We start from the raw sequence: 19,082 nt of genomic DNA, 5'->3' as shown, positions 1-19,082 counted from the left end.
TGGGTGTTCCCTAGTTGGTCAATACCCCTGTTAAAATCAAAAGAACAAGTCTAGGTCCGGCACTCCAGGTCTGATTTAACAGGCCAAAGGACAGTGTATCACCTCCCTTGCTCTGGCCTCGATGTTTCTAATGATAGACCCCCATTTAAGTAGTCCAGAAAAAAAATAATAAATTAGACTATTCCTATAAAGGTTACAGTTAACTAAAATCCCCGGTACTTTTCCGACTTGAACTGCTCACAAGCCAGTGTCTCTTATTCCACAATTAGGAGGAAAATAATTAGTGAGTTGACCTGTCATAGCTCAAGTGTAAAAAATCTCAAGCACATAGTTACACTTTATTAGCATGTGTGTAAGTTATGTGTGGGATTATAGTATGTCAGAACTGAACAAGATCATAAAGATCTCGACTTCCCTCTGCCCATACTTGCCAAGTGCCTACAACTTTCTCTGAAGTAACCCTACTGACTAAAAGCTTCTTGTCTCTTCCAATAGCCAATTTCATTTTTGAAAAGCAAACGGTGAATAATTACAAAATTAATTACCCTTGTAACAATTCCTCATTTTATGATGCTCTGTTGTGTTGTGCTTCTCAGATACCTCATTTTTTACAAGTTGAAGGTTTGTGGGGTGGCAGTTCTGTGTTGAGCAATTCTATTGGCACTGCTTTTCTAACAGCATTTGCTCACTTTTATCTCTGTGTCACATTTTGGTAATTCTTGCAATACTTCAAACTTCTTCATTATCGTTATACTTATTATGGTGATCTGTGATCAGTGATTACAACTGACTGAAAGCTCAGATAATGGTTAGCATGTTTTAGCAATAAAGTATCCTTTTAAAAAGTATATACATTGTTTCAGACATAATGCTGCTTCAGACTTGGGTTCCAGTGCAATGTAAACGTACCTTTTATATGCATTGGTCCACCCCCAAAATTCATTTGACTCACTTTCTTGCGACATGCCCTTTATTGCCATGGTGTACAGCTGAACCCACAAAATCTCTAAGGTGTACCTGTACACGTATGTTCATTTTACATACTTAGTGCTCACATGCCTTCCTGTTACTACCAACAACTCATCTTCCAATCCTCACCACTTCTATAGGCAGGATCATTACCTCTCAATGGGTAATGTTCATTGCCCAGAGGTTAAGTTCATTGCCCAAAGTCATTCATCTCATAAGTGGTAGAAACAACACTTGAAATCACATCTTCTAACAGTACTAAGAGACCGAGATAAACACCGAAGTGGACAAAAGCCAAACCTATGAGTAAGTAGGTAGGTGAAAACATTGGATCAGGGCCTTAAAGTGTGGCAGGATCTAGATTCGAGGAACCTGGAACAGAAAATGGGGCTGTGAACTCTCCAAAGATTGGTTCTGCTAGTTCATTCGGACCCCCCAGGGTGACAGGTGCACACTTAGCAACTGATACAACAAATTATTTGCTGAACTCGATCCATGCAAAACCCTGCTTGGGGTGATAAGTGGCACAAAGACGCCCAAAGTGAAGTCTTTATCAATAAAGCATTTACAGTCTAGTAAGGGGCACAACTTAAGAAGCTGAATCACCACTATAAGACATCTCTCCATTCCTTTACCCATCTATTCATTCAACAAATACTCAGGAATTTCTATGTGCCCTCAAGACAGTCATGAATAAGATATAGGTAATGAAATGGTGATAGGAAGTATACTTTACAGGATAGAGACATCTTTCTACAGGAAAAGGCCACTTGGAAGATTGAAATTGGAAAAAGCTTTTCACCCAAAAGAGGAATGTGATGGAAAGTCAAGTTGAAGGTTCCCAGTAAAATGGTCCAAGAACTCCTGCCTCTGAAAATTCTCATGTTGGCCTTTGTGTGTTTTCAGGGGAAAGTGACTAAGCAGGAAACAGCTATAAGGAGACCAGTGATTTTTCAAGAATGGTGACAAGTGAGAATATTAAAGCCTGATATAGTCAGAGAGGCAGAACTCATGCCAATGGGTGGAAAGGCAAGAAACACCTGGAGATGAAATTATAAGTGAATCATGAGCCACCACCCAAGTCAAATAAATGTCAAAAGCAAATAAGTGCTATGGAAAGCATTGGTCCAAGGACATGTTACGAATTTTACTGCAGCCCTTGAGGTCTCGTACCCTCCCTGAGAAAAAGGAATAGCAGCCGTGGTGGCAATGGAATTAGTTTTACGACCGAACCCTCAAGGGAATTCTCAGGTTATAAAGGAAGACTTCCTATTTCATATATGTGTTATGAGTTATTTTCTCCTAATCCTTCTAGCATGACATTATGACAAAAAAAAAATTCTTCTGTATTTCCCATGACCCCAGGAGGGGACGATAGCTCATGGTAATCATCCATGACAATAAATACTGGCCAGAGTCATTAAAGAGTGCATGAATCATGGTGCTATATAACATGACAGATTCACACGAGAAGTTTGAAGTAGAATGGGGGTTCAAGGAGAAAGATACTTCATGGAGTTATAGTGAGCATTTGTGAAGATGTTTTTGGAGCCAAGATTTCAAATTTGGGTTAGGATTTGACCTCAAAACTGAAATGAACAAAGGAATAAAAGCTATCTTTGTTGACAAGAACGCATGAACAACCAGAAGCTCAAAAGACAAAAGACATAGGATTTGTTAGGAAAAAAACAAATAATCTGTTTTGACTGGCATTTGGCACAAAGGTAGGTGAGTCGTGGGGAATAGGATTATAAATTGCGCTAGGGCCAGAGCATGCGGTGCGTCCAGGGAAAATGCTACACAAAGGGGCTTGGCCTCTATTCAGTAGACAATGAAGAGCCATTGAGGGTGCTAAGCAAGGAAGTAACATAATCAAAACCTGGTTTGGGGAAAATGGATGGAGCAGCAAAGTGTAGGGTGGATTGGAAAGGGACAAAGAAAGAAGGGAAACGAGTAGGCTTTGTGCTAGTATTTAACGACCACTTGGACTGTGACTCTTGGGCTCCAAAAACTGTTCCCTGTGGGGCGAGAAAATGTACTAGTGAGCTAGTTGTCTGCTGACCAATTCTTCTTTCAATCAACAGCATTTCCTTAATATTCGGTTCACTAGAGAGAGACAGACCTGGAGTTCAAATCCCTCATTGTCACTAATACTCGGTTTTTGTTTTGTTTTAGTGGATTTATCAGCCAAAGTACCCACTAAAACCCATTTAAGAAATTTTATTCCACATTTTTGGAACATTCTTCCCTATTTTTGGATTAGTTTGGATTCGTTTCCCTTATGCTTGGAATATTTGCCATATGTATCATATCTATATGTAGATATATCTATCTATCTATCTATATCTATATCTATCTATCTATCTATCTATTTTAATGAAATGTAGCTGCTTCTTTTATTTCACCCTGAACACGGACAAATGATTTTTTTATACCCACTGGCACTTGGTAGAGTGCTCAGGGACAGCTGGATTGAGGAAAGAAATGAAATCTTGGTCATCATCAATTTAGGACGTAAGCGGAGACCATGGGATCCAAAACTGTAAGAACAGTTTGAGTTCAAGCAATTTGACAGTTTTTATAGCGATGTGCAATCTATCTCACAGTCTGCTCTGCCATTTCCACAGAAAGCAGCCCCAATACCATCTCCTCTTTCCCCAAACCAGGGCTGACATTCAGTTGGAATGCGCTGTAAACCATACTGATTTTGAAATATTGTAATATTTCTATAGGGGTTAGTAAATAGCCACTGTCCAGTGCCCTCTGAGTGTCTCCTTCCTCTAACCAACCCAGCTGTTCCCTCCTGGCCCAGGACTCTTCAAGCGCTCCCCACCATCCAGCCAGCAGAGGTGAAGCTTGGGACAGTAGGAGCCCTACGGGAGCTCCCTGGGTCCTACAACAGCATCTGGGCTCTCTGCCCCCGCTATTCAGCTTCTGAAATATTTTGAATTATTATATCTACCTAAAAGCAACTTTTCCTTCCTGTGTAATTTCATTCCTCGAGTCTAACTCCACTGCGGTCGGCATTAAAAAATGCACACTTGCCGGAATCTGGGTGCAATGTGTCTCTGCCTGTCAGCAGGCAGACTGTCATCTCAGGCTGCTATCTCCACAGGACAAGAGATGTGGTGCTGGGACTACTTCAGGGCACATCCCTAGAGCTTGCAATCCAAAAGGAAAGAGAAGACTCTACCTTCTAGCTTCAGTATGAAAAAAAAAGTGATTGTGGAGAAGCATTCTGATTGGCTCCATTTGGGTCACATACCAACCCTTGGACCAATCACCATGGCCAGAGGCACGGGATTTTACCACTGTCTGCCTGAATCACAAATCTATCCTGTTCAGGCACCCATAAACTGTCCTTGGCAGGTCCCCCAAGTCATAATCTTTGAGATGAGTAGTTCCCAAATAAGAAAGTGGAGGTGGAGAGGTAGTGTATAACCTCTATACCTGACTTGTGTTGGTTTTATAGTAAAAGACAGGCACAGCATGATGATCAGAAGTTTCTATCAACCATGTAAATGTTGCATATGAAGCTCTCCCCACAAAGCCGAGGGGTTTCGCTTTCCTTTTAGGGCTTAATGACGACCATAGTAACGCAATGCATTAAGTGCATATTTCTGGATTATACATTCCATTTCCTTTTTTTTCCTTTTTTTTTAAAGATTTTATGTATGTATTTGACATAGAGAAAGCGTGTGCACAAGCAGAGGGAGCAGCGGGAGGGAGAGGGAGAAGCAGGTTCTCCACAGGAGCAGGGAGCCCGATGCGGGGCTCGATCCCAGGACCCTAGGATCATGACCTGAGCTGAAGGCAGCCTCTTCACCGATTGAGCCACACCACTCAGGCGCCCCCCCACCCCGTTTTAATTTTTCTTTAACAAGTCAGCTCACATTGATCAGTATTGATATCCATTGATAGATGACACCATTTCAGGAGGGGGCTGGGATCACTGGGAACAATGTTGCTGGGATTTTTCTTTGATTTGTACCCTTTAGCTCTATCATTAGTCTTTTTGTTATTATTACTATTATTATTTACATGCCACAAAAATGCATCTGTCCTGAAAAATATCTTTTTTTTCCTTCTCCACTTACACAGACTCATATTCAAAATGATATTCTCTGTCTCAGTTGTCCTGAGGTCACCGTGATTTTCCCAGTTTTAGCAATTTCCATAAGATTGTCAAACATCTGCAATTCATTCTCCACTTTTTCAAAATCTCACACAATTTTTGGACAAAGTAGTTCCTTAGTAAATATCTATTTATTAGCTGACTCTCTTCTTGTTTTCAGAGAACAATGAAATCTTACCATTTTCTTTATAAAACATGAAGTGAGAAAAAAATAGAATACCAAAATAGAAACCATTCCCAATACAGCACAAGCATCATTTAGAAGAAAATTGTTTTCGCATCAAAATGAAACTGAGTGTGCCGTGTGCTTCTCTTATAAGAGGACTCAACAAAGGAACAGAAAGAGCAGGGAGTAGTAATGAGTCCCCATTTTGGATGTTGTGAACCATCTCTCCTTTCATTTAGCACTTCTAATTTAATTAAGTAATGTACACAGTTCAAATAATGAGACTTTATTCAGTCTTTATTATTGCAATTTAAATGGATTTTCTAGCAACTGCCCTTAAGACTGTAAGATTCTTTTAAAAGCCTTATGGGTTTTTTTCAGTTTCTCTAATGGAGGGAATACAAAGTTACAGTAGAAAGTGACAGGAATACCAAGCAGGGAGAAAACGTCGTGGGTAAAGCAATGTTATTTGGTCGTTTGTTCATTCAACAAACCTGCTGAGTGCTGCACGCCGTGGCAGCAGGGGCTCCACATCACGTTAGCAGATCTCCGGTGAGTAAGTAGCCTTGAGCCTGTGATGCAGTTGAATTTTTTTTTAATTTTATTTATTTATTTGACAGAGAGAGAGACAGCCAGCGAGAGAGGGAACACAAGCAGGGGGAGTGGGAGAGGAAGAAGCAGGCTCCCAGCGGAGGAGGGAGCCTGATGCGGGGCTTGATCCCAGAACCCGGGATCACGCCCTGAGCCGAAGGCAGACGCTTAACCACTGAGCCACCCACCTGTGATGCAAGGCTTTCCTGCTCCCAGCCTGCATTTTATAGCTGAAGGCAGTGACGTTCAGTGGTTTGCATGACTTCCTCAAACTAGTCACAAAGCCAGACCTAGAATCCAATTTTCTTAATCTAGTTCATTGTTCATTCCTGTAGAAAATCATTTTTATAGCTTAAGTGTATTTCTGTTCGGTAAATTATGAGGAAATCCAAATCACTTGTAAACTGACTGCTCAACCTCAGAATAACATGAAAACAATATCATACTTGCTGTTGAGTAACCTTTCCTGTGCCACACCTGACCCTACCCTTAACCATAAAAATAGGTTGAATTCATAATATACCCAGAGTATGAAGGAGTCTAACAGCTCTATGAAATAATAAACCTCCGACACTTGATTAGATTGAGGGGGACGGAGGGGGGAGAATGGAAGAATGGAAAGAGATGGTCTTCGAAGGACAATACTATAGAGCTCCAACAGGGATGTGGAATGACAGTTCCACTCTGTATTATGTACGGGGACAACCCCCTCCCAGTGCACCCTCCTGGGTCTGCCCAGTGACCTTCTATTCATCCCACCTGAACCCAAACCTCCAAGCCTCTACTCTTTTCATGCTCCATTCAGCCTTCCCTGACCCTTATCCAGGTCACACAGAGCTTGAAAATAAAATTTAAAAATTTTAACAGCCATTTATAAGCCACTGTTTTCTGTACCAAATCGATCCCCATCATAGCCTTATCCTGCTTGTCCCAATGATGAACGCACACTAGCTTTAACACTGTTTTACAACTGTTGATTCCCTGGTTGATTGTTAAGAACAACTGCCTCTTACTTTTTATTTCCTGTGCCTTGAATAGTACCTGGCTTTAAACCAATCAACAAATATTTCTTCATCACTTACTATATGCTGGGAGCTGTGCTCACTCTGCGGATGTAACAGTGAGCCTCCTTCCTTGGGAGCTTCAACTCAGAGTGAAGGCAGATGGCAAATGCGGAGGGAATAGTCTGGAAAGAGGGAACACACAAAATAAACTTTGTGAATGTCCTATTAATGAATATAAGAGAGAAAAATAATGTCCTGGTCATTGTGAAACATACATTCTAATAGGGGGAAAAGAAAAGTTAAACAGAGTAAATGTGTGTGTGTTCCCATTTAAACAAATAAATACCAAAATGGGTCAAGAAGCAGTGAGAAGTCAGGTAATGGGATAGTGTCCCAAGTAGCAGGACTACCCAGATGGATAAGGTGGGTCGGAGGGAAGAGTCTGTACACGATCAAAGACTTGGGAGAGCAGTCTGTAAGACAACCACAAATCAAACAATATGGCGGAAGGTATGGACGCATGGAGGACACAACGAGAGATGAGAATTTCACCCCTCGGGGACTTGGTATCCAAGGCCGAGGAGTGTAGATTTTACCATTTAGGTATTCTTCCATTTGCATGGTGCTTATTAATGGGTCATGAATGGGGTGGGTTGTAATCAACATTTTGAAGGACTAGACTAAAATAGAAAATGTGAGTGCATTTCCTGCAAAAGGGTAAATTTGAGGGTGGTACAAGTTGCATATCTCTCTGTATTTATTAAAATGTTTATGAGTACAGGGATTTCTTATGATACATCCATCTTGACCAAACAGACTTGAAAGTCACTGCTACTGCTGATGGGGAATCACCAAAGAATTTAAAGCAGAGACAAGATCAACTTCTGCATCTAGAAGGATGCTGTGGTTCCAATAAGAACGGATTTAAGGGGCAAGGCCATTTAGGAGATGGCTTTCGGAATCCACGAAAAGGATATAGATTTGAGAGCGGAATGATAGATAAATCTGATGATTCATCTCTCTTCTCCACTCGCACTGTTACTATTCTGGCTTGGCCCTCATCATTTCTTTTGTCACCAGCTCCTGACTCATCTAGCTACTTGTGTTCTTGACCATCTTCTATCCATCTATCCATCCTTCACACCGAATTGAAAGACACATCTGATAATGCCGCTCTCCCGCTTACAACACTTCAGGGACCACTTCCTGCTCCACGCCCCAATCTTTCTGTCCAGCTTCAGTTCCTGCCTCTCCTTTTTGGCCTCATTTTCCACATATTCCGTGCAGATCCTTGCCTCCATATTTTGGCATCTGTCATCCTCTCTGCTGGAGATAGCTTTTCCGTTTTAGTTCACCAGGCTTCCTTGAACTCAACTTTCAAGACTCAGTTTAACCTTACTTCCTCCAGACAGCCTTCCTTGATTTCTCCCAACTGGGCCAAATATCCCCCCATCTTTTTCTCACATGGCATTTTGTATAAAGCTCTCTCATTACACGGAGCCATAACTATATAGCAAATAGTAACCAAATGTTCACCCAGTGCCTGGCGCTGGGCTTACTTGTATCATTTCATTTAGTCTTCACAAAACCCCGACCAGGTGGGTATTATTGCCCTGCAATGGTGTAGCAATAGTTCTGGTGTTGTTAGCCAACCAATGTTGTTCTAGAGCTCGTGCTCTCAATTGTTCGCTACATTATGCACTTACTACATTATGATAAACCACAGGCTTTTGAGTAAGTCTCTGAAATGCCGTCACCCTCACTCAAAGATCACACAAGCAACTGCATTTCTTCGTGTCCCCACCGCCCGGCAGAATGCCTGCAGACAGCTGAGCTGGGGTTGAAGTGCTTTAAGTGCTGCATGGTAGGCAAGCCAGGGCGGCCCTGATCAGTGCCCGCTGGATCTGACAATGAGGTTTATTGGTGTCTTGATGAAAACTTGTTTCGATGGGGTGAGTCTCTTTGTCATGTTCCTCATTTAGTCCTTGCGAATATGAAGTGGTCCATGATATTGTTTACGGAATACACTGCAATGGCCGAGGAGTAATGTGAGGTGGCTGTCTTCACAAAGCGTGGCTAAGAAGGAAGGGAGTTCAGGTGGTGGTGAGAGAGTTCTGGAACAAGGAAGTCTGTGGGTAAAAAGGGGGTGTTCTGTGTTTAGTTTGTTAGCTTTTTTAGAGATGTTGCAAGAACAACGTGTTGAATGTGCTAAGAGAGAGTGGCCAAGAGAGGGAGAAGTAAAAAAACATTAGAAAAGGGGATTTCTTGGAGGAACCAGGAGGGGAAGTTTCCAAAGCTCTGGTGAATGAGCTGTGCACAGGCAGCTGGTTCTTCCCCAGGGGGTCAGCCTAGCATCACGGTATTCCAAGCCTCAATTTTCATTCGCAAAGGAAATAACACATACCGTCCCTTAGATATATTACTGAAATAACTTTCTCCTGCTTCTTCTTTTTTCTTCTTCATCTTTCTTCTTCTTCTTCTTCTTCTTCTTCTTCTTCTTCTTCTTCTTCTTCTTCTTCTTCTTCTTCTTCTTCTATTTTCTAAATCCAGGGAAGACCAATTGGAACCAAAAGGATCAGCCCCATATCTTAAGGGACTGAGAAAAATGTTACTTCTATTTCACAAGAAAGCTTTCTGTCACTGAATTCCTGAGCTTTTTCTATTTAAAACTTGACGGTCTGGTGAGTGCCTCGATGGGGAGGAGGAGGAAGGGGATTTTATATTTGTGGAGCTGGAAGTACAAGGCAAAGGCCTTGTTTGGTGTTGAATTCTCTGAAAACTTGCTGGGGTGGGAGGGGAGCCGGTGGCAGCTGTATGAGGAGAGGGAGCCCTGGGTGCTGCCCACTTGAGCAGCGTCATGGAGAAGGATGGAGCTATGTGCGTCCTCTCTTTCCTTCCTCTTCTCCCAGCCCCCTGACACCCCATCCCCCAGACTCGGCCTGGGGAAACACCAGGTTAGACACCGAGAATCTACAACAGGATGTAAGTACATTGGTCAATGCTGAGAGGAGAGGGCTGGGAAATCCCAAGGGCAAATGGCACAGGAGGATGGGGAATTCCAAAAGCCACTCAGTCTCCTCAGGGCACCTGGCCTGGGGAGGTACTGCTGTGTGAGGGGAACAGTTACATACAGCGTATCTATCACCTTGATAGACGATGGTAGCAAAGCATGTTAAGAACTATAAATGAATATGGTTGTCAAAAATAATCAAGCAATTCCTATTTTTATTGCCTACTATTTGTAAGACCATATGCCAGGCTCTGGAGAATTAAAAAAAGCTTAAGAAGCTGTTCTCACCCTTATGGTCCAGTTGGAAAGATGACATAGGCATAATAACAACCAGTGAGCATAAAAGTTCCAAGGTTTGGGGCGCCTGGGTGGCTCACTTGGTTAAGCGTCTGCCTTCTGCTCAGGTTATGATCCTGGGGTTCTGGGATCGAGCCCTGCATCAGGGTCCCTGCTCAGCAGGAAGTCTGCTTCTCTCTCTCCCTCTGTCCCCCTTCCTATTCTCTCTCCCTTTTCTCTCTCCCTTTCTCTCCCCTGTTCTCTCTCTCTCTCCTGTTCTCTCTCTCTCTCAAATAAATAAAATCTTTTTTTAAAAAGTTCCAAGATTTCATGTAAGTAAATAATAAACACTACAGATATTCAGAGGAAAGAAAATGATGTGATGACCCATATAGCTAGGGTGAATAAATCAGATCACTACTACTGACCTTTTATTATATCACTGTTCTATTTTAAGAGCCATGCGGTGAAGCCCCCTCAGGCACCGATGTGAGAGGGATTTCTTTCCAGGAGCCTTCTCCTGACCTACACTAATGTCATAACCAGCCCACTGACAGACACCTTCTGGAAAAGAAGAGGTGTGGAGGTCCCTTTTTATAACCAATTGAATTATCCAAATAATTCCCACCAGAAAACTCGATTGACTGTCTCCGAATTGAAAATAATTGTGGCATCATAGAAATAAAGTCGATTCTCTGTAATAAAAACACACGCCCCCTGGAAATTTCAGAGTTGTGTCCAACATCGAGTTCACTTGGATTTTAAGAAAAGGATAGCCCTTCACTCCCAGAAAACAAAAGGAAGGACGAGACAAGCATCACTATGAGTTCACAAAGAGGTACCTGCACGCTCTGTAAGTTTTCCGCATCGGTTGATATCATAATCAGCTAAACCATTTTAAATTAAGAGTAATATCTGTTTACTGTTACATAATAGAAAAAAAAAACCACAAGTGGAAAATCCCTAGAAGCTGGCCAATCTCTTTAATCACATCTGGCAATTTTCTAGTCTGAGGGATTATTGCTTTTGGATATCTTTTTTTTTTTTTTTTCAAATAAAGAAATTAGTAAAACCAGGGCAGACTGGCTTTCACATAGATATTGGATGAAAATTCTCTGTAAACCCTGTTCAGTAAGAGTAGCTATATGGTTAAATGGCAGGGCCTCACTCTTTCACCCCGATGTCCTGAGAAGTAATTGCTTCTAAAAAAAAAAAAAAAAAGTCTGATGCAGTTGGGAGAACAGGCCCCTCTAAAGCCCGAGTGAGGGAGTTCTTGATCTGTTCAGGGTAAGGAGGACGTCTCACCCTGGCCTGTGTTTGTTTACCGCGCTCTCCACCAATGGTTGCTGCCTAGCCCTGAATAAAACCAGGGCCCAGGTGGCCGAGGAGCCAGGGCCTGGGCTCACATCCGGGCATTCACTTTACACACACACACACACACACACACACACACACTCAGCGGCTGCAGCTTTTCCAGAGCCATTGTGACTGGTCTCCCAGGCGCTCCCAGAGCCACTCCCAGGAGCTACTCCCTCCGCAGCGCCTGAGGGGACACAATAGGCCAGTTGTAGCTGCAAGTCCCTCGGGGGCAGAGGCAGTGGCGCTCCACTCAGCAGTTTGGGAGGGCACCTTGGCCGACGCCAAGGCCTGAGGGAGAGCCCCCGCGTTCACTCACCAGCCAGCCACTCTCTGGAGACGCAGTAAACATCATCAGCCGAGTCCTTAATCGGGCCGTAAAAACCACTCGGGAGGCTACAAAGCCAACCAAATGCGTAAAGGAGTAGCGGGGAAGGGACACGTTGAAGGCAGAATAAGGACCCAGCCAAAGGACAGAGAGCATTTCGAGATCAATAGCAGGTCATGAACGCCAGCAACTGTCCCATAAAATCAGGACCAGTGTATCTATTTTTGTAACACCTTTCTCCCTGATGCCTCTGGAAAAATGGAATATTTCTAAATTTCCCTTGCCACGTTCTCCGTGGAGAAACAGAGGGAATATCACATTCCCGTGTCCCAAGACTCAGAATGGGTTAATTTGTTGCAGGTTATTCGGAACCCTGGGCCTTTCTAATGAAATATCACCCCCACCCACACCTTGCCCTCCTGCAATGTGTTAAGGCACAAAACACATACCTGCTCTTAGAAGACTTGAGTAAATCACATATTTCAGTAAGTTGAAGTGGAATATTGTAGATTCTAATAATCAAAGTCCCTTATCTTACAGAAATGTGAGCTTAACACCTTCCAGGCAAGTCATTGGGGTTTTTTTCCCTCAAAAGACTTCAGTAGAATATGGCTCTTTGTTTCAAGTCTCCAATTCATGTTTGCAGCTTGACTCTTTCCTCTGAAATTCAGACTTGATGGTCCAGGTGCGTATTTGAGAGCTCACTTTGACGTCTCAGAGACTTATCACCTCTGAGTCTTCACTGCAAAGCTGCCTGCCTTCTCAGGAGGATTTCCCTTCTCATACAATCATGGTAGAGCCCTCCCGGCCCCAATGATCCTGATCAATCCTCTCTGCTTTATTTACCCCCTTACAAATTATAATTCACTTATTCATTTTATTAAATAAATAATTTATTCCCTTAATAAATAAATGTATTCCCTTAGCCATAACTCAAACTCCATAAGGGAAGGTTTTGAGAGTGGCTAGGTTATGCCCAACATACAATTGGTCTTCGATAGTGAATGATGAATGAGGGGCCTGGGCGACTCAGTCAGTTAAATATCCAACTCATGGTTTCAGTTCAGGTCATGATCTCAGGGTCATGAAATTGAGCCCCGAGTCAGGCTCTGTCTGAGCGTGGAGTCTGCTGGAGATTCTCTCTCTCCCTCTCACTCTGCCCCCACTGGTATGGGCTCTCTCTCTAAAAAAATGAAATCTTAAAAAGAAAAAAAGAAAGAATGATGAATGAATGAAAGTTAAAAGATTGAGAGCATTAGATTGTTTTTTTGAAAAAGTTAGAAAGACAGGACACCTGGGTAGCTCAGTTGGTTAAACATCTGTCTTCAGCTCGGGTCCTGGTCCCCGGGTCCTGGGATCAAGTCCTACTTCAGGCTCCCTGCTCAGTGGGGAGTCTGTTTCTCCCACTCCCTTTGCCCCTCCCCCTGCTTCTTCTCTCTCTCTCTCTCTCTCTCTCTCTCAAATAAATAAATAAAACCTTAAAAAAGAGAGAGAGAGAAGGAAAAGAAGATCCCAGATCATTTTATTTCTACTTCATGGAATTCTACTTCATACTTAATTCTACCTGGTAGAATAACTTCAGTGGGGGCACCCAGGTGGCTCAGTTGGTTGAGCGTCCAACTCTTAATTTTGGCTTGGGTCCTGGTCTCTCAGTCGTGGGGTGGAGTCCAACATCGGGCTTGTCGCCCAGCACAGGAATCTACTTGAGATTCTCTCTCCCTGTGCCTCTACCCCTCCCCCCACTCGCGTACTCTCACACGCTTTCTCTCCCTCAAAATAAATAAATAAAATCTTAAAAAAAAAAAAAAAGGAATAACTTCAGGGGTCAAGTGGTGACACTTCAAGGTGTGAGGTCTATTTGACTAGGGTTTTGTTTGACAGCCTTTTTTATTTGTTTGTTTGTTTGCTTGTTTTATTTACTTATTTTTTAATTTAATTGCATTCCCAGTTTCCCATAGTCCCTGCCACTCTCTATGTTCATACCCTGGTCCTAGGGATTTCCACATTTCCTGTTCTTGCCGGCCGCTGAAGACACTGAGTTTGCCAGCTTCTACCCTGGCAGAATTGTTTCAGTGAATTGCTTAAACCATTAGGTATAGTTTTGACCACATAATAATTTACAGTGTGTCTTTGAGTAAATTACTAATATCTTTGGGTCTCTTCCAACTCTGAAATTTTATAAAGACATCTATTGGTTATTTGATAACATATGTTCAAGGTCATCTGAACTATCTTGGGTGATTCTTAGCTGGACATCAAATGAAATGACAATTCTTTATGTAATACTTAGTCCCAATGATTTCTAATATACAACAGATCACTTAAGTTTATAGATCAATGTACTTTGAATTGAGATATAATATCTTTAAATTCTCATCCTTTGATAAAACCACTTTGTTTTTTCTATAACCTAACGAAAGCTTAGATTCAGTCACGTGGACATTCTCCCATTATAAATTGAATAATTGTGAGACAGTATTGCATAAGATTTACCCTAAATAAAATGGTCCATAAATTTAAGATTTACATTTCAATATACCAAGATTCTTAATCAGCCAGGTCATATAAATTCTTTTGAAAATAAATCTCTTTAAAATTCTATTCGTAGAAACCCCAAAGTTAAATCTACTTGGCAAAAGAGACATTGAAAGTAAGCCAGAATAAAAGATTGAATTTAAAATGCAGCGTTGGCGACTACTCAAGAATGGTCACCAGACTTCAAGCTCAAAACCTTCTGAATAAGAATAATAAAAAACATTTTCCATCTCTAATGAAATTTAGTACTTTTTAGATTGATCAAAAACACATTTAGTCCTAACATCAGGAAGAGAGATTCTATTGTAGTCCCAAACTTTTAGAGTTTCATTTAGACTTTCATTAATGAATCAAATAAACACTTTGAATATACCTACTAATATGCGAATGGTACCCAGGAGTGCAAGAAATACAAAGAAATCTCCCAAATATTAACATTAGGATGGTAAACTCAAAAAGATATTTTAAATGGCTACTGAAAAGAGCACATATAAATAAAGCAAATAAAGCAATTAAAAGACTCGTATGTAACCAAAGAAAGAAATATGATGATTTTAACTGTTTGAGATTCTTATAAACTTTCAAAGAAATTATTCTTTGAAAAACTACACTGTAAAAAGAAGGAAAACTAAAACACCCATGATCAATGAATATAAGAATGAATTTAACAGTTTTTATTTTGCCTGTAACTTTCTTGCTTTGTCTGTAGGCAGTACATATATTTTTACATTTGTAATTATAGTGATTGAACAATTCTGTATTTGGCTCTTTTTTTCCATGTAATTATGTTCTAAGCATTTTCCTTATTGCCAGAGTCTTCATATTTATTTTTAGTGATAGCATAATATTCCATAAAATTGCTCAATCATTCCTTTGCTATTGCAATTTTAGTTTCCTCTCAGTCTATCCTTAAAATATTTAATTGTAACATTACTAACTATGATTCAGTACTGTCATTTCATTTCTTTGTCCTTTTGGTATATGCTGATTTCACTAATTGGATTAAATCCTTAGGAGTTTCAAAGATCATGGAACACACATATTAAATCAAGATACATTTCAAGCATTCAATGACCACAAGTCTTATAGTGTTGTAATGCTTGTTAAAATTCCATTCTCTTAAAGAAATAGGTTCTGGATTCAAGGTGACTTTGCTCAATACCAGCATTGTGTCTTGGGGAAGTTTGTTCAGCTCTCTGTGCCTTTGTTTTCCCATCTATAAAGTGGGGTTAGTAACAGTAAAATTGTTCTGAGGATTAAACAAGACAATGGATGTCAAACATTTACAGCAATGCCTTTTATATTAAAGTGCTATAGAAATAATATCCCTTTTAATATTAGAATAGCTTTTCTCTGTGCCTTACAGGAATTCTACATGTGAACAAGACAAGTGGTGAGTTCTCAAATTTTAAAAACAACTGTGAGATAATTTCTTAACCAGAAGCAACTTCTTTTACAATCAAGTTTTTTCAATAGTGAAATATATGTCAATTCATTTAGCAACAATTGGGTCCTAAGCTAGCAGTCTTAGGTTAGTGTTTCCTCCAGTAAGGGTAATTAGCAATTCATCTAAGACATTTGTGAATCATTCTGTCAGCATAATCATAAAAGCAAGAGTAAAAGTAAAATAGTCACCATCTCCTGAACACTATGTGCCAGGCAAAACAATTGGACATTTAAAAACACTGTAAAATCTTCATGACAACCTGGGAGGAAATATTGTTATCCCAATCATCCCCAGATGGGGAGACAGACTCAGCGAGATGAAATGACCAGCCAAAAAGCACACACGCCTAAAAAGTGATTGGTCCGAATTGACCCCTTCAGATTGTATTAAGACTTGAAAGATGAAGAAGTCATGAGACTGAATTCTCCTTTCCTGAGTATCCATCTGCCAAATTTCCCAGTGGAGTCTCATTAAACAGCACAGAAGATAAAATGCATTTCCTCTTTCTCATGTTGTAGGTACGAAGATGGATCAAGAGCCCAATGGTCAGTGTGGACAAGCATCAGAGTCCCAGCTTGAAGTACACGGGCCCCTCGGTCATGCACATCCCTCCAGGGGAGCCAGATTTTGAGTCTTCCTTATGTCCAACGTGCCTGGGAGACCATGCTTTCCAAAGAGGTGTTCTCCCTCAGGAGAAAGAGTCATGTTCGTGGGAAACTCAACCCGGGTGTGAAGTAAGTTCATTTTTGCTCTGGATCCATTACCCTGAAAGGATTCTAGGCCTTTGTTTTCCCTGTGTTCATGCCACAGTATACCGAAAAACAAAAACAGAAACAAAACAAATTTAATACACATGTATAAACCTTCCGAGGAAGAAACAGGATGAGACATTTGCTAGCCCACTGCACTAAAATTTTTGGTGGGGAGAGGGGGAGAGGGTGAACATCAAGCAGGCTCCACACCCAGCGTGGAGCCCGATGCAGGGCTTGATCCCCCAACCGTGAGATCATGACCTGAGCTGAAATCAAGAGTTAAATGCTCAACTGACTGAGCCACCCAGCCACCCCAGTACCAATTTGTTTAATGACCTTTATTAGAAAAGTTTTAACTTCACGGCAAAATTGAATGGAAGGTATAGAGATTTCCCATGTACTCCCTGCCCCCACACAAATATAGCCTCCTCCACTCTCAACACTCCTCACCAGAGTGGTACACCTGGCCAACTGATGAACCTATGTTGACACGTCACCACCCAAAGACCATAGTTTGCATTGGGGTTTGCTGTTGGTGTGAAGTTTGGACAAATTTATAATGACATGCATCCATTATTACAGTATCATATAGAGCAGTTTCACTGCCCTAAAAATCCTCTGTACTCCTCCTGTTCATCCCCCCCTTCTCCTACACCCTGGCAACCATTGATCTTTTTACTTTTCACAGTTTTGTCTTTCCCAGAGTTGGAATATAGTTGGAATCATACAGTATGCTGCACTGATTTTAATGCTTTTCCAGGACTGATACTGCCATATTTTGGTCAACTAGAAATCCTTCATAAGTTGTTTGATCACACAGAGATCAATTCTTCTATAATACAAAAAATATATCATAACCGTCATCGATGGGTTTGTAGCCTTCACTGAAATATTTATCTCAATATGATTTGACCCATAAGAGAGCACTATATCAAGCCATATTTCACTATTTTTCCCATACGCAGTACTTATATTTTTTATATATACTCACATTTTTCACCAGGACTTATTTTTTCCTACTCCTCCAAGAGTTTTGATTTTGTTTTTCCATTTTGTTAATCCAAGAAAGCCAGATAACTGACTTAGCTTGCAGGTTCTAAGATTTCAAAAATTTAAGATTGTATTTTTCACTTATAACTCAATTAGGCTTATATTTATTTTGACTTTTTAAGCCATTAGATTAAATGCTTATGTTATTTTTATTATCATCTTATTGACATAAAACCACTAATTAGGAAGACAGAAGATGTTATTACAAAGTACAATTAACTGCAAACCATCTACCAATATATTATTTTAGAACAGTGCTTTATAAGATGATAAATGTTAATAACTCCTTCCTGCATTTTTTTCCCCCCAAGGAAATGTTTTCCAGAGATAAAGGAATCATTTTAGCTGCTAAAAATGCTTGAATCTGAGTTCAACTTTAGGATATGAGATGTCTCAGAATCTGTTTCCTGCCTGCTTTCTAAGGTTACTGGAAAGATCAAATGAGATGGCACATGTAAACTATTTCACAGCCTAGAAAGTGCCATGCAAATGGAAATCATTTTTACTTAGTGATAGTAGCATCAGCTAAGCCTGTGAATCTGTGACACTAAGTTAGACTTCCATGACTAGGTTAGCACTTTGCTGATCTATGAACATTGGTCATGGTGCATTTGTATTTTAGCTAGACACTGGCTCAAATCCAGGTTGACCATAAGAGGCAATAAATAGATTCTAAATGCAAGGATTGGCAAACTTTTCTGTAAAGAGCCAGATAGTAAACGTCTTAGGCTTTGCAGGCCATTCGGTCGCTGTCATTTCTGTTCAGCTCTGCCCTGTAGGGAAAGCAGCCATAGATAATATACAAATGAATGGGCCCCACTGTGTTCAAATAAAAGTTTTTATTTACAAAAACATGTGGCTGGTCCACCAGCCTTAGTTTGCAGACTCTTAGACTCTTAGAGTCTAAAAGAATTTGCCAACTCTTTAGAGTCTAAAGAACTATTCATAGCTTAGAGGTAGAAAGAGGGGTCTAGAAATCCTACACAGAGCACAAAGGCCTAGTACTAAATGTTTACTTGAGGGCTGGGTATATGCCCCATTTGTTAGGAGCTACGGATAGATTAATGAATAAATGGAATTCCATATAAGAGGAAACAATAAACAAAGAGCTGGAAGGAATTTAAGGCAACACTGTGATTCATCCTTTTACTTTATCTGGAATAATAGGTGAATCATTCTCCGATTTACAATGGATAACTGGCTCTAACTTTGCTGAGTTTTTTTCTTAAGGTCACCACAAATCAAGAAGACACTTAATATGTTAACAATTTAACAATGAATCTATATTTTGTGTTCCTATTGGGATTAAACCATGAGAGAGTTCCTTGAGAAGGCACCTCTGTCCTTTTAGGAAGTGGCCTTGTGTGATGAGAAGACGGAGAGGCTCTTACATACACAGGCCTGGTCGTAAAGACTCTAAGTTTTTCCTCTGACATCTCCTGATGTGGATAATTTTAAGCAAG

General features: G+C 40.8%; 1 protein-coding gene across 1 annotated transcript in view; it reads left to right on the top strand.

The window, feature by feature from the left end:
- Nucleotides 1-19,082, top strand: part of LOC148109280 (uncharacterized) — an 83,070-nt gene that overhangs the window by 26,609 nt on the left and 37,379 nt on the right. The window contains exon 2 of the mRNA XM_087865300.1: nucleotides 16,336-16,551. Within this exon, the coding sequence (XP_087721426.1) occupies nucleotides 16,336-16,551 (216 nt within the window). The remainder of the gene's footprint in view (nucleotides 1-16,335; nucleotides 16,552-19,082) is intronic.

Source organism: Ursus americanus, chromosome 11, assembly GCF_024610735.1.
Source record: "Ursus americanus isolate L20-20 chromosome 11, mUrsAme1.1.p, whole genome shotgun sequence".
NCBI classification, from domain to species: domain Eukaryota; kingdom Metazoa; phylum Chordata; class Mammalia; order Carnivora; family Ursidae; genus Ursus; species Ursus americanus.
Note: the sequence above shows the minus strand (reverse complement) of the source record. Positions and strands in the feature narration are given on the sequence as shown.